Source organism: Phascolarctos cinereus, unplaced genomic scaffold (assembly GCF_003287225.1).
Source record: "Phascolarctos cinereus isolate Bilbo 61053 unplaced genomic scaffold, phaCin_HiC Scaffold_9;HRSCAF=440, whole genome shotgun sequence".
Taxonomy (NCBI): Eukaryota; Metazoa; Chordata; class Mammalia; order Diprotodontia; family Phascolarctidae; genus Phascolarctos; species Phascolarctos cinereus.
Window position 1 is genome coordinate 252,547,676 of NW_027556402.1, and position 15,998 is coordinate 252,563,673.

Consider the following 15,998-nt stretch of genomic DNA (forward strand, 5'->3'; position numbering starts at 1 on the left):
ACCCCCAGATGTTGCCTAAAGACTTCCCAGTGTGTTATGGGGAACGGAGGGTGGTAAGCTCACCCCAGTTTCCCATCTTCCTATTTTGAGGAACTGTGCTTGTCAAGGAGTGGCTAAGCTTGGTTGTTTCTAGCCTACTGAAAGGACATCTCCAATACCACGCAGCTCCACACTGACAGGACAGCCAGAAAGTACCTTAGAATAGTGGAGGGCACAGACAGAGTGGAGATCAGTGATGACCAGTGGTAGAGGAGAGAAGGCGGATAAACAGAGGCAATACAGAATGACCAGCATCAGTGAAGGATGGGAGGTTCCATCAGTTCCTCATTAGGTCCTCATAGCCCAAGCCTTGGTTAAATGTTTGAGAACCCCAGCCGGGAACCTGCCACTAAATTCCATCTCCCAGCCTTGGCTGCCCCACCTGGGAGATGGACTCTCCAATCTCTCTGTCCTGTCTCAGCCTGAGAAAGGACATGTCTACCCCTTCCTCTGGTTCTTCATCTCTCCTTTTCCCGTGTTTGGTTTCCTCCCTCATCTTCCTCCCAGGCCCTCCGAGGTTCCTGCTGGTGGAGGGGAAAGAGAAACTCCGATGCGCAGGAGTGGTTGAGTTCTACAGGGGCAGTGTTGGGGGGAGCATCTGTTATGAAGAGAAGACCTGGACCAAAGCCCTGGGCGATGAGATTTGCCAAGCCCTGAACTGCGGCACGTTCCTGAGCCATCTGTATCCACCAGCAGAGAAGACAGACCCAGGGAATCCCAAGGGGCTCAAACCTTTGCCGATCCTCTGGGCAGTTGAGGATGCTCAGGGAGTCCCCGTGGACCAGGTTTTCACCAAACAGAAGAGCTGTCCGGGAAACCGAACCATTTCCATTGTCTGTTCTGGTAAGTGGCCCCTGCCCGCGTCAGTTTCCTCTTCGAGAAGTGAACGCATTGGCCTTGGATGGTCTCTGAGGTTCCTTCTGACTCTAAAGTTCTTCCATTCATCCAATCACCATCAAGCACCTGCTGTATGCAGAGCCCAGTGCAAAAGGAAGTATAGGAGCCCACAGCCTAGCAAAGGAGCTAGGAAAACAAGCCAGAGAATTATCACAATATCGCACAGTGTTCAAAAGGCGCAAACCAAATGCTACATGAAATCCAAGGGGGGGAAAGCCCTCAAGATCAGGAAAGGCTTGGGGCAGGGGATGATTGAGTTGGGTTAAAAGCTAAACAGGCGGTGGGAGGGAGGACATTCCAAGTGGCAAACAGCACGGATGAAAGGCCAGAGGCAAGAGGGCAAACTGGGGCCCCGGGGGCCCAGGGTAGGACACTTTGGCCAGAGCGGTGCCAAACTCGGTTCGATGCTTCATGACTCCAGACTGCATGGGCTTGTGGAAGGAGAGTCGCATGGCAAGTCTGAGGACCTAGGTTCAAAATCAGTCTCTGATGTTTCGGCTCATAAGGACACAGAGTGAAAGCTGGAAGGAACCTCAGAAGTCACTAAATCCAATCCCTTCATCTTCTGTGTTTACACTTTCTGTTTTATTGATGTATTTTGTCTTTACATTATAAACACTTATAGATTCTTCTCACTTCCTGAGAGGTCTCTTATAACAAAGTAAAACTAATAATACAGTGACCTCATCTGAAAATGAATGTAACATTTCACATCTGTGGCACCCCCACCTCTCTATTTTAATTGTTTTTTTTTTTAATCTCTCCCACTCCCTATTCCATAAAAAAGAAAAGGAAAAAAAACAAATTTCTTGTAACAAATATGCATAGTCAAATTCTTATATATAATGAGTATAATATTTCTTGCCTTCTGAATAGGTGGGGGAGGGAATAAAGAGATATAGTGATACAAATAGAAGGGACAGAGAGAATTTGGAATTGAAAATAAAAATTCAAATTAAGAAAAACCAAATGTGCACAGTCAAGCGAAACAAATTCCCTTAGTGTCTATACACAAAAATATATATGTCTCATTCTACACCCCAAATCCCTCACCTCTATGTAATGATGGCATGCTTCATCACTGGTCCTCTGGAATCATGGATGGGTGTTATGTTGATCAGAGTTCTCACAGCTTTCAAAGTTGTTTGCCTTTACGATGTTTTGTCATTAGATATCTATTTCTCCTAGTTCTGCTCATTTCAGTATTCATCAGTTTTTAAAGGTCCTCAAAATCATTCATTTTTATAGTATTGATGTTATAAATTGTCTAGGTTTTTCTCACTTCACTCTGCATCAGTTCATAGCAGTCTTTTCTCGTCTCTTTGAAATCATCCATTTTCTCCTTTCTCACACACCACAATTATACTTCCTCACATTCAGATTTATTCAATTTCTTCAGCCATTGCTCAGTTAATGGGCATCCTCTTAGTTTTCAATATTTTTGCCATTTCTCTCTCTCTCTCTCTCACACTCACACACACACACACACACACACACACACACACACACTCTGCTATACTTACATACATTTATCATAAAGGACTTTTTCCTCTTTCTTTGTTTTCTCTTGGATACAGGCCTAACAGTGGTATAGCTGGATCAAAGGGCAGGCACTGTTCAATATCTTTTTGTGTGTAATTCCACGTTGTCTTCCAGAATGGTCATACCCATTCATAGGTCCACCAACAATGTACCAATGTGCCTGTTTTGCCACAGTCCCTCCATCACTTCTTATTTTCCTTTTTTGGTCATGTTTACCATTCAGATGGGCACAAGTTGGAATCTCAGAATTGCTTTAATCTGCATTTCTCTAATTAGTAGTGGAGAATTTTTTCATATGGCTATATATAGCTTAGATATCTTCTTTGTTCATATGAACTGCCTGTTCATATCCATTTATCAATTGGAAAATAACTCTTTTTCTTATAAATTCATATCAATTCCTTATATATTTTAGAAATTATACCATTATCAGAGAAAATTGCTTCAGATATTTTCCCTGTTAATTGTCTCCCTTTTAATCTTAGATTATTTGCACAAAAACTTTTTAATTTTATAGAATCAAATTTCTCCATTTTATCTCCTATGACCCTCTCTATTCCTTGTTTGGTCCTGGAATTTTCTCTTACCCATAGATCTGAGAGGTAGTTTTTTTTTTCCCCATGTTTCTCTAATCAGTTTACATTTGACCCTTCATATCTACATCAAGTCCCCATTTAGAATTTATCTTGGTAGACAAGGTGTGAGCTGTTGGTCCTTTTAATACAAGTATAACACGTACACTGTCAGGGCAGCTAGGTGGTGCAGTGGATAGAACACTGGCCCTGAAGTCAGGAGGACCTGAGTTCAAATCAGGCCTCAGACCAAATACTTGTCATTTAATAGCTGTGTGAACCTGGGCAAGTCACTTAACCTCAATAAAGAAAGAAAGAAAGAAAGAAAGAAAGAAAGAAAGAAAGAAAGAAAGAAAGAAAGAAAGAAAGAAAGAAAGAAAGAAAGAAAGAAAGAAAAAATTCCCTTCCAATGTAGGAAGGGAAACCAAGGCCGAGACAGATGGTGGCCACAGAGGTAGTAAGTGTGTGGCCACAGAGGTAGTAAGTGTGTGTCCTCAGTCCCACTGACTCCAAAGCCAGTAATCTCTCCTCTGTAGTACACTACCCCTATTGGTGGAGATGCTGGAGTGGAGGACAAACAGGAAAAGATACTAGGGTGGAGGAGGACTGAAGGGTGGACATGCTAATTGAGAAGGAATCCTGGGGCACTGGCCCTAGAGTCAGGAGGACCTGAGTTCAAATCCAGCCTCAGACACTTATTAGCTGTGTGAACTTGGGCAAGTCATTTAACCCTGATTGAGAGAGAGAGAGAGAAAGAGAGAGAGAATGATAGAGGTAGAAGGTACTTCAGAGGCTGTAGACCTGTGGAAGGGAGCCAATCAGACAGATAGACCTCACCATTGGGGGGGGGGACTTCATCTTTGTGAAGCTACCATCTTCTTGACATGGGATGAGCAAACTGAGCTGAAGAACTAGGGTGTGGCAGGATGGGGGCAGGGCTGGACGGCACAGGACTGGGGCTCCCGATTACTCTTTGCCAGAAGACAGCCAGCCATGATTCTTCCTTCACTTTCTCTCCTCCCCAACTCTCCTCATTTCAGATTTCCAGCCAAAGGTGAAAAGCAGACTGAAGGGCGGAAACAATCCCTGCAAGGGCATCGTAGAGGTGTACTTTGAGGGTCAGTGGAAAGTCTTGTGTGGAAAAAAAAAGAACTGGGAAGAGGTGTGCGAGGAGCAGCACTGTGGGAGCCTAATCTCCGAGGAAGTATCTCAAAAATCATCATCTGCCCCATCCAGCAAGCTCTACTGCCCTCATGGGAACCTCTCCCATTGCTACACATTTGATGAAGGAGACCCGGCCTGCAAAGGCACAATGATCGAGTGTAAGCTGGGGAACCAACCATTCCCTGAGGGTCGTGCTTGTCTGGGCTTTCTCTTGGGGAAAGGGGGAGGGGACAGCTTTTCAAGACAGGGAGATGGAGGCAACCAGTGGCCAACAAGGAAGTCAGCATGGATTAAGTGCATCTTGTGTGCCAGGCTCTGTGCTAGGCTCTAGGGACACAGACAAAAACCAAATGAGACAATCCCACTTCTCAAAGGGCATTGAGCTAAAGCGATTGGTACCTTAAGGGCAGATCATATGGAAGGTAAGGCAGCAGAGTCCATGAATAGATAATAGATAAGAATTTGATGGACAGAAAGATTAATGTCAAAATGAAAAAAAAATTATATAATGATATCAATGGAACCAGCAAAAGTCTTCAACAAAATGCACTATCCATTTATACTTAAAAAAAAACCAACAATACTAAAAAGCACAAGAATAAAAGGATCTTTCCTTACTGGGATCAAAAGTACCTAAAAGCAAGAACCAGTGTCATTGGCAATGAACAAGAATAAAAGTTTTTCCAATAAAATCAGGGGTAAACCAAGGATGTCCATTATCAGCACCATCATTTGATATAGTGTTAGAAATGCTTGCTGCATCAATAAAACAAAAAAGAATTAGGGGAATAACTACAGACAAAGAAGAGAATAAATTGGCTCTCCATTTGCAGATGTTACAATGGGTGAGTTAGAGAACCCCAAAGATTTAATAGAAAATTAATTGAAACAATAGTTTTAGTATAGTAGCAGAATAAAATCATGAATTTACAGAAGTTATAAGCCTTTATTTTAATAAAAAGAAAAAATAAGATGAAGATAGGAGGAGAAATTGCATTCAGCATAACTACAAAATCTGTGAAAATATTTGGGTGTTAACCAGCTGAGACATACTCAGGACTTACATAAACACATCTACAAATACTCTTTACAAGTATAAAACATTGACTCGTGATTGGTAGGCAAATAGATTAAAATCTCCCACAAAAGATGGGGAGTAGATACATGAGAAAAGGCAAACACTTAGCACGTAATAAATACTAGCCTGTTCATGTTGAGTTGATGTAGATGTGTTAGATACCCTTTTCATTGTACTTGGGAGTTATGGGGTGTCAGAAACTCCAGCAGATTCTCTTGGGATCCCCCAACCAGTGGGAGGGAATGAGAAGCCACTGGATTTGATGACATGCTGTTCTACTGCTGATGTCTCAGGAGCACGGACATTAGTAATTTGGTACCTGGACAAATTTCTCCAGGGACAAACAGTGGCAGTGAAAGATGAGACCTCAAGGTGGGGACCTCAGACCTCAGGACACAGGAGCTCCTGAGAGGAGATCCCAGGACACCTTCCATGGCGAGAGAGACATGACCCCCCCCACAAGATATCAGTTCCCATGGATGGTGACGGCTGAGATAGCCCCCCCCCCCCCACCGAGAGGGAGCTGGGTAGAGAACACTTGAGGCATAGCTTGCAAAGAGGAGGAAATATTTCTATACGGTAGCTTTCTGTTTTTTCTCTTTTAACAAATTATTCATGCCAAGTCCTAAACTCAGTTGTTTCTGTCTAGCAGAGGAGTGCGAATGTAGAATATCCTTTAAATTTCAGCTCCCTGGGACAAAGACCCATTTGCCCTGCCCTAGTTAGAACTCTACTTAATCAAGATTCAACACAACACCATTGTCTTTTCTCAGGCCAGGACCCAAATGCAGGTGGGCCTGGGGCAGGGACTGTGATGAGCATCATTCTGACCTTCATCCTCATGGCAATCGTTCTGGTGACATGTGGGCCTGTAGCCTACAAGAAACTAGAGAAGAAATGTAAGTAGTGCATTCCCTAATTCCACACAGCTTCCTCCTCCTGCCTCTCTGGAACAATCTCCCTCTTCTCCCATTCTCCTGCCTCTGTCCTTCTTCCGCTCTTTGCTCTGGGCTCCAGTGAATAACAAGTTCTATGTGTGTATGTGGTGTGTGTGTGTGTGTGTGTGTGTGTGTGTGTGAGTGTGTGTGTGCACACGTGTGTGTGTATGTGTGTGAGAGAGAGAATGAGAGAAAAACAGGAAGAGAGAAATAAAAACAGGGAGAGAGAGAGATGGAGAGGCAGACTGAAGCTAAGACAGAAAGACAGAGACTGAGACTGAAACAGACAAGAAACAGAGACAGAAACAGTGAGACAGAGAGAAACAGAGAGAGAGAATGAGAGAAAAACAGGAAGAGAGAAAGAAAAACAGGGAGAGAGAGATAGAGATGAAGGAGAGACAGACTGAAGCTAAGACAGAAAGACAGACTGAGCCTGAAACAGAGACAGAAACAATGAGACAGAGAGAAACAGAGAGACACAGAGAGAGAGAGAGACAGAGAGAATGAGAGAAAAACAGGAAGAGAGAAAGAAAAACAGGGAGAGAGAGAGATGAAGGAGAGACTGAAACAGACAAGAAACGGAGACAGAAACAGTGAGACAGAGAGAGACAGATCTTGAGTAAATCATGACCCCTTTTCCAGCTTTCACTTTTCTCATCTGTCCAGTGGATGGGGTCCCTTCCAGCAAGCCACTTCTCTTTGGGCCTCAGTTTCCTTCTCTGTAAGAAGATGGGAATGCACTTGATCGCGAGTCCCTGTCAGGCGCTGGGCTTCTATGAAAAGCCTCCCATGCTCTCTATAGGCCCAGCATCCAGACCCTGAAAGGAGCTCCTAGCCTAGTCAGTCAGTCAGTTAGTCGAGAAGCATTTATTTGGCACCTATTATGTGCCAGGCACTTTGCTAGGCACTAGGGCCCCAAAGAAAGTGGACAAACCAGTGCCTGCCCTTAAGGGGCTCCTGGCCTAATGCCACCTGCCAATCACCCAGGACACACTGTCTCTACAGCAGAGGCCATCCCAGAGAGAAGGCACTGGGAGGGGGGAGCGCAGGGTGGCCTTCTGGGGAAGGTGAGGTTTGAGACTCAAGGAAGTCAAGGCAGGGATGGCACTCTAGGCACGGGCACAGCTAGGGAAAAGGCGTGGAGGAGGGAGAAGGCACCTCTCAGGCAAGGAGCAGCAGGAAGGCCAGCCTGGCCTGACCTGTAGATTAAAGGCTGTGAAGGGCTTTAGATGCCGAGCAGAGGGTTTTCTGTTTGTTTGGCCCTGGAGGTAGGAGGGGGCTGCTGTCTTTCACTGAGTACAGGAGGGGACAATGGCTCCAGGTGCATGGGGGGTTGCACGGGCTCTGCTGGGAGGCCCAACAATTAGGGGGCTCTTTCTTGGGTGGGCACGTGTGTGGGTCTGACATCACATGCTGAGGAGGAGGAGGTGCAGATAGAAGAGCCCGAGGCCACGAGGCAGGGGAGGGGTACCCTAGCCCAGGGAGGGGCGGCAGCAGGGGAAGGAGTCCCATCCACTCCTGACTCCCAGAGATGCCACTTATAAATGGAAGTATGGGACCCATGTTAGAGTTGGAAGGGACCTCGGAGATCAGACAGTCCAGCCCCTCATTTTACACACGGGTACACTGAGGCACACAGGGGAAGTGACTTGGCCAAGGTCACAGAGTCAGCATTTGAACAAAGCCCTTCAGACTCCAGATCCAGCCTTTTTTTTTTTTCTGTCCCAGAGAACAAGGCACGATCACGCTGATCTTCCTCTTCTGTGCAACCAAGAGGCACAGGGAGAATCCCCCGGCAAGGCCAGGAGCAGAAGCCAGGCCTCCTGGACTCCAGCCTGGCTGCCAGCCCCTAACCATCTATTTCTCTCTGTTGCTCAGTCCGTCAGAAGAAGCAGCGCCAGTGGATCGGTCCAACGGGAGTGAACCAGAACGGTACGGGGACCCTTTGGGGGCGGCTCCCCCTGCTTGTCTGCCCCTGCACTGAAAGGATCCAGCAGCCTGGAACGGGCTTCCCACAGAGGAGGAGTTAAGAGGGCTGCTCCAAGCAGCTAGCTACCGCATCCCTCCGCTGGCTGCCGCGCTATATTCTGCAGAGGCTTTCTCACCCTCCGAGAAACGGGCTTTGGAGGCTTCCTGGCTAGACGCGTGGTTCAGTGACCTGTAGTTCTTGAGGCCTCAGAGACCAAGGAGTCAGCACCCACTGCCCCTTATCTCTCCTCTGCTGTGGCTTCGGCTCCAGGCCTCCAGCATACCCCAGCATCAGGCAGTGGAGACTGAGGTCAGCTCCGGATCTAGAAATGGTCCCAGCCGCCCCGCTGGTGAAAGTCTTTAGGGACCTACTATGTGCTTTCTAAGAACCCGCCTCCTGACCGGGGTCCTGGCTTCCCGACTGCTTTGCTCCCCTCAGCTGAACGGCCGTCCATCCAAAGTCGGTGTAGGAATTAGGCTTTTTCTAAATCCCTGAGTAGTACAGACATGAAGGGTGGGGAGTGCCCTGCGGGAGCCCAAGAAGGGCTCTCTGGGAGGCGGAAGTAGAGGCCTTGACTTCTCCTTTCTGTGCTCATGCAGTGTCCTTCCATCGCAACCACACCGTGACCATCCGGTCCCAAGTCGAGAACCCTGGAGCCTCAAATGTGGAGAACGAATACAGTCAGCCTCCCAGGCATTCCCGCCTCTCGGCTTATCCAGGTAAGGGAGAGCAGGATTCCGAGTTCCTAGGAATAGGACTGGCCAGGGATGGAATCGTCCCTGCTAGAAATCCCCAACTGCACTGCCCAGGGCAAGACGTTGCCTTAAGCATGACCACAGGGTTTGAAACCTCGACGGGTGTCCTCGAGTCCGCCTTTCAACAACCCTGGTGAGATGAGTGACTGCAGGTGTTAATGCCCTCAGCTTGCAAATACAGAAACTGAGGCTCAGAGGGGCAGGGGAAGGAGTCTGTCCAGGGTCTGGATGTGGTCTCTTGGACTTTCACCAATATAGGGATTGGTTTTATTTTGTGTGTCTGATAGAAGGGTTTTGTTTTCCTTTCAGTTTCGGGGAGGGGGACAGAAGGGCTCGTGATGGGATTACCAATTTTTTTTTTTAAAAAGGAAAACTTTTTTTTAATGGAAAGAACAGCTTAAAGATCAGTGGGAATCAGACATGCAGGACAGTTTGGAAAATAGCATGTTGAATCTATTATGTACTTTAAAAGAAAAGCAAGGGATTTCTAATAGATTCCCAGCTTTACTTAGCAAGAAAAGAATTTAATATCACCTCAAAAAAAAATTAGTCTGTATGGAAGACAGAATCCCAGTTCATGTACGGTTCTTCTTTTTTTCTGCACTTTGCACATGTAAATGCTCATTTACTTGGGGTTTGTTAAAAAATGCATTTCAGTGAATAAAACAGGTCTCCTAGGATTCCGGATCTAGAACAGGCCAGGAACTTGGACAGTATCTGTCTAGTGTCAGCCCCTCATTTTACAGATGAGGAAAGGGAAATGGAAAGAGGTTTGCTCAGGGTGATAGAACTAGCCAGTTTTAGGGGCAGGAATGGAACTCAGGTCTTTACCCACATTCCAACCCATACCTGACTCTAACAAAGAAGGCCGGGGTGGGGGGGCCGAGGAGGGGGCACATATATCACCTCCTCCCTCCACCTCCCCCGCACCCACACTGACGCCGCACAGTTCTGGAGAACATTCGGTGGAGTGTTTGTGCCCAACCTGTGGCACAGCCGTCTGAGCTCTGACCAGCCACGGTTGGACACACCGTCCCTTGACGTGGTTTCCGAGCCCCTCCAGCACAAAGGAGAATGTTTGGGGGAGGTGGGGCATGGAAGCAGGCGGCAGCCACAAACATTGAGGAGCCCCCAGGGGGGACAGAGGCCTGAGCAGCCCCCAGAGAGACAACCCCACTCACATGCAGTAATGCGTCCTGAGGCCATTAACTGAAGCATTACCAGGACCAGGCAGCAGGGACCAGCTGCTCCTGTGACCCCGGGCTGGCCCTGAGTGCATGGCGGTGCTCTGGCCTCGTCTCTTGTGCCCCATTCCAGACACTTAGGAAGGCGCCTCGAGTCCTCTGGACCAGGAGGGGACGTCCTACTTAGGGGCTGCGGGAGTGACCGACAGACTGGTCCTTTACTTAGCCAGCCACACAAACCCCGGGGGCAGGAGCATGGCTGAGCATCTTCAGATCACACTCCTCTGTTGACATCAGAACATCCTGAGGACGTGGCCACCACAGGTCCACACACCAGTGAGACTCACCAACGAGTGAGAGCTGGAAGTGCTGTTAGAGGCCACCTGCATCTTACAGAGAAGGATATTGAGGCAGGGTGGGGGTGGGGTTAAGTGACTTAGGCAGGGAATAAGTGGCAGATTTGAACTCAGACCACTGGACTTTCCACTGTATCAGAGGCCTCCAGCTCTCAACAGTGCTGTTGAACATTCTTCAACTGCTCTGCAGGGGCTAATTCTTAGATCTCTGATATACCAGTGAGGTAAGTCCTGCAAGGCCGGCCCTCCTCCTCTTAGAGTCCCCAACTTCTTCAACTCACAGTTCCAATGCTTCACCTGATCCCCTTCGTCTTCAGTGTTCTCTCCCTCCTCCTCAAATTAGCACGTGGGTATTTAGCTGCCCCCTCCTCTCCTATAAGGTAATCTTCTTGGGGAAATGGACTATTTTTAAAATTTTTATCTTTTCACCTCCAGCTCCTAAAATAATTCCTTGCATGTAAGAGGCACGTAATGAATGGTTGTTATGTCGGACTGGAGTTTAAACTGAGTATAAATGGGTATAGGTACAAATTATTCTCAAAAAATGGAGAAAGAAAGCACTCTACTAAACTCCTTTTATGAAGCAAATATAAACTCTAACACCTAAACCAAGGAAGGATAAAGCAGAGAAGGAAAACTATAGAGTAACAAAAATATTCACAAAAATCCTGGCAAATAGACTATTTCATGCTTGGGGGGGGGGTGCATTAGAGCCAGGATTGAACAATGGGGACTCATAGGAAGCCCACAACACCACTTGCTTCTCCCCTCCAGCCCTCATCTTTTCTCATCACCAGAGCCTCTTTATGCCCCACCACTGCCCATTTCTAGATGTTTGGGCAGATATCTGGGAAACAATGTTTAGCTCTCTCCCTCCTTCTCTCTTCACCTCACACTCCCAAAATTGTGATGGATTTGGGAGGCAATCTGGAAATAAGAATTATGTGGTAAGTAAAAAAACAAAACAAAACCGCATAGCACTTTACTCTGTTCTTGCCAAAGAAGACAAAAGACTCCTCTTTCTAAGAAAAGGTCCTTTAAAATTAACAAAGTACTTCCCTATGCATAGCTCTGTGAGGTGGGTAGCGTACAAATTATTCTCCCCATTTTCGAGATGAGGAAACTGAGACCCCAAGATAGAAATGTCTTGCCCAGAGTCGTAAGGGTCATAAGTGGCAAAGCCAGGAGTTGAATGCAGATCTCCTGAATTCAAGCCTCCTTTTACTAAAACAGTCTTGAGTTAAAGAAAGGATTTTTGTCCACACCTGTTAGAAGATTGGCGGCTAGGTGGCGCCACAGTGCAGAGTGCTGGGCCTGAAGTCAGGAAGATTCATTTTCTCTGGTTCAAATCTGGCCTCAGACACTTACTAGCTGTGTGACCCTGGGCAAGTCACTCAACCCTGCTTGCCTCAGTTTCCTCATCTGTAAAATGAACTGGAGAAGGAAACGGCAAACCTCTCCAATATCTCTGCCAAGAAAACCCCAAAAGGGGTCATGAGGAGTCGCACATGACTGAAAACTGCACACAACAACCAGGTGGACAGACATGGCCACCTCTCCCAACTGCTCTGGGCTACGGGCTGACAAGAGCGTGGCCTGGGGTCCCCCACAAGCCAATCCCTGAGAAGCAGCCTCTCTTTTCTGTCTCCAGCTCTGGAAGGGGCACTGAACCGGTCTTCCAACCCGCCAGACAACTCCTCTGACAGCGATTACGATCTGCACGGGGCCCAGAGGCTGTGACGGGTGAGTCTGGCTCCAGCCGGTTTCCCAGAGGGCTGAGGGCCCCAGCTTTGCTTTCCTGCCAGCCAGAGAGCCTGGCATCATGGCAGACACAGGGTGACAAGTCCACCAGCATTTATTAAGCACCTGCTGGGGGCCAGGAACCACACTACCCACTAGGGAGTAGGCTCTGCTCCCTGGTGATGAGAGAGGCAGTATGATGCCAGCTGTGTGTGGACCAGAACCACCCAGGATACACTGGGGGAAGGCATGAGCAGGAAGGGGGCCTGCGAAGGGCTTCTCCTAAAAGGTGGGATTTTAGCTGGGACTAAGGCAATGAGGAGCCACAGCTCCCGGAGGGCTCCCATGGTATGGCCCCCATAAAGTGGTTTCACTGATGATGAATCATGCCAATGTGGGAAAGAACTGGGCTGGGGACTCAGAGGCCCTGGATTCCGATCCTGCTTCTGGCACTTACCACTGGGAGACCGCAGGGAGGTCACGTCACCTCCCCGGGCCTCAGTTTCCTCACCTGTAAAATGACAGGGTTGGACTGGACAGCTTCTGAGGTCCCCTCCAACTCTCTGTGATCTATATCCTGTGGCTCATGTGTCCGAGGGGCAGATGTTGGAGGTGATAATAATGATGACTGATGAGTCTACACCACTTTAGCGTTTGCAAAGCCCCCAATATCAGCAGCTGGTCTGAGCACCAGCCTGGCTCCACGCAGAGATGGCTACCTGGTGGGGTTTCTTTGCTTTAACAAGGTTTTCAGGTCTTCAGAGCCTTTTATGGGCATCTTCGTCGAGCCTCACTACACGCCTGTGGGGTGAAGGTCCATTGTTACCCCCATTTTATAGATGAGGACACTGAGACTCAGAGGTGCAGTGACTTGCCCAGGGTCACACAGAGCTGGCACTCGAACCCAGGTATCCTTTCTCCATCCAGTGCTTTTTCTACCCCATCTTGACTCTCAAGGGGGAAGGTCCCGAATGTCAGTATCAGAGATGGGGTTTTAACGCAGGTCTCGTTGGGTCGAGCCACAACCCGGCGCTGCCTTTGAGAAGCAAGCTGCTGAGAACAAAGAGCTATAGGAGAGAGTTGTTGTGGCCATTGCCATCCTAGCTAGAGGCCATAGCAGGCCCTGGGAACCCCTAGCTGTGAATGGGCCCCCAAAGTTCCTCATGCTAGGTTCTTTCCACTTTGAAATGCCCCCGCCTCTGAGGGCCATTGCAGCGAGAGTTTAACAGATGGTGACCGAGGAATGCTGGACCCAAGTGGGCAGTTACTGCCCTTAGCACCCCAAGGCGCAGCCCCTGGGATGGCTTTATCAGAGCCAGGGGGCCGGGGCTCACAGTCTGCCTCTTCTGTGCACATGACCCCAGCCCAGGCGTTTCCCTCCTCCTGGCCTCAGTCTCCTAATCTGAGCAATGTTCCAATTTCTACCCAATTATTTTGAAAAGTCTGCTTTTTTTCATGACTCCATTTCTGGAAATTGTATCTCGACTCTCCTCTTCTGCTCCCGTCTCCCCTCTCCTCCAGAGCAGAGACATGTGGACCGGACCGTAGGCTCACAAGGCTGGGAAGCAATGGGACCTTAAAGGTCCAGCTGTCCCATTTCACAGATGAGGAAACAGAGGCTCAGAAGGAGAGGTAACTTGGCCATGGTCACAGGCAGCAGGGGGTAGATCAGGTTCCAGATACAGCATTTCTTCTATACTGAATGACCAGACCCAAAGGGGCACTGATTAGCCACAGTAGGGGACAGAGGGTGTTCCCAAGGTCTCAGGGCATCTTAGTGGCTTACAAGTGCCCTGAGGCTCTGGCTGACTGTAAATGCATTCGAGGGAGGCCCTCGGTGCAAATCCCAGCTCTCCCACTGACTACCTGTGGGACCCGGGCCCCCTCCCTTCCTCTCTCGAGCCTCTGCTCCTCCTCCGCCCAATAGAACGGTGACAGCTGATGGCCTCAAAGGGGTCTCCCAGCTCTGCATTGATCATCGAGGTGGAAAGCCACAAAGGCCCTCAGAGGCCACAGAATCTGAGAGGGAGAGGGCACCTCAGCAGCCTAGACCCCCTCATCCACCTGACAAGGGTCATCCAAGAATCACACACCTGCCCATTTTGCTGCCGGGCACTTCTCAGTGCTAGAAGCTGATCTCGCCTCTTTGCCACTCAGGATGACAGATTCAGAACTGGAAGGTGCCCGAGGGCCATCGGCTCCAACCCTCTCAGACAGGGCAATGCCCGTGTCGCTGCTAGTCAGGGGCTGAGCTGGATTTGAACTCAGGTCTTCCTGACTCCAAATTCAGCTCCTGTCCACTGTGCCACCTAGTGGCGCTCGCTCCCTACTCCTCGTTCTTGCCCTCTAGAGCTGTGCAGAACAAGCGTAGGGCCCCTTTGACATCGTGTCCCAGCCCCTAGGTCTCCTCTTCTCCAGACTTCCCCTCCCTCATTGCTCCAACAAGTCTCCTATGGCGTGGGCTTATGGCCCTTTACCATCCTGACCCCCTGAGCTTATACGTTCTCCAGCTCATTAAGGTACCTCCTACAATGTGGCTCCGGAGCTAAATGGAACCCTCCAGACCTGGTTGGAGCAGGGCAGAGTACAGTGGGACTCTCACCATCCTCATCCCATCCCTTCTCTCATACTAGTGATTCCCATAGGGCTTGTACTCTGCTAAAGATAGGCCCAGACTTTGTTTCAGACAAACCATTATCTGATGCCTCCTCCATCTTGGACTTGGTGTGAAACTTAATTGTTTCATCCCTGTGTCCTAATCCCCTCGTTTTACAGAAGAGGAAACTGAGAGCTAGAGAGCTGATGTGACTTGTCCACTGTCACACAAGTCGGAAGTAGCAAAACCAGGATTCAGACACGGGTCCTCTGTCTCCCAAGTCACGGCTCCAAGATGGCGGCACCCCTCCCCCCTACCGAAGAACTATGCAAATAGAGGAAATTTGTGCCTCAGAGACGGTGTGGTCTAGATGCCCCCAGGGGAGCCTTCCAGCCCTGAGACTATGGGGTCCTAAGGTGGCTGAAGGAGATAGCTTCGGAAGCCGAGGGATTGCCCCCAACCAGAGGCTCCATCATTCCCCTTGGGTTGGTTGTCATAGACTTGATCTTGCTTCCAGTTCACGCCTGGACTCTCCAGTTCCAGAAAATGAGGTGGCTTTTCCTGTTTTATGCCTTGTTTTCTTCTCGCTCAGGCTGAACTGTGAATAAGCCGAGTGTCTCCCGGCACGAGACGCATCTTCCTGAGAACCTTCTGCACTCATCACCTTGGCGTGATTTCCTGATTTTACTTCCAACTGTGAAGGGGCAGAAGCAAGGTCGCCACTACCACGTCGTCATTGCCCGCAGGAACAGCTCCCTCCCTACCCATTCCCCACCCCCAAACCCAACCCAGGGAAACCCTCCCCTCCCCACAACTCTAGCAGCCTTTCCCAACCTTTTCATTTATGTGAAATGCAGGACCCTGTCTAGAGAATGCAGGAAAGGGCCAAGCCCAAAGTATGCACAGCCCCCTCCAGACACACAGGGCCAGGGGCTCCCAGAGCCACATCCCGTACCCAAGGGCCCACAGCTGTCTCCTGACCCACCTGTGCCCCAAGGCCAGTGTCACTGGAAAGGGGCTGCCTTCCCTGCTCGCCGCCCCCAGCTCCAGACCCTTCCTCTGATGAAGAACAGGGAAGAATTCACACTGGTATCTTTGGATGAGAATGTTGGGGTTTTTTTAATGTTTTGTGTAAATAATGCTTTTTATACAACCTGAGAAGTCTGAA

At 48.8% G+C, this 15,998-nt stretch overlaps 1 protein-coding gene across 2 annotated transcripts in view; it reads left to right on the forward strand.

The window, feature by feature from the left end:
• The window catches only part of CD5 (CD5 molecule), a 35,917-nt gene extending 19,919 nt beyond the window's left edge, over positions 1–15,998 (forward strand). Inside the window, exons 5-11 of one of the 2 annotated variants that reach the window (XM_020976117.2) lie at positions 547–882; positions 4,091–4,372; positions 6,066–6,191; positions 8,109–8,162; positions 8,799–8,918; positions 12,146–12,237; positions 15,010–15,414. In XM_020976117.2, the coding sequence (XP_020831776.1) occupies positions 547–882; positions 4,091–4,372; positions 6,066–6,191; positions 8,109–8,162; positions 8,799–8,918; positions 12,146–12,234 (1,007 nt within the window). In that variant the 3' untranslated portion in view covers positions 12,235–12,237; positions 15,010–15,414. The other variant, XM_020976116.2, reaches the window with a different exon arrangement.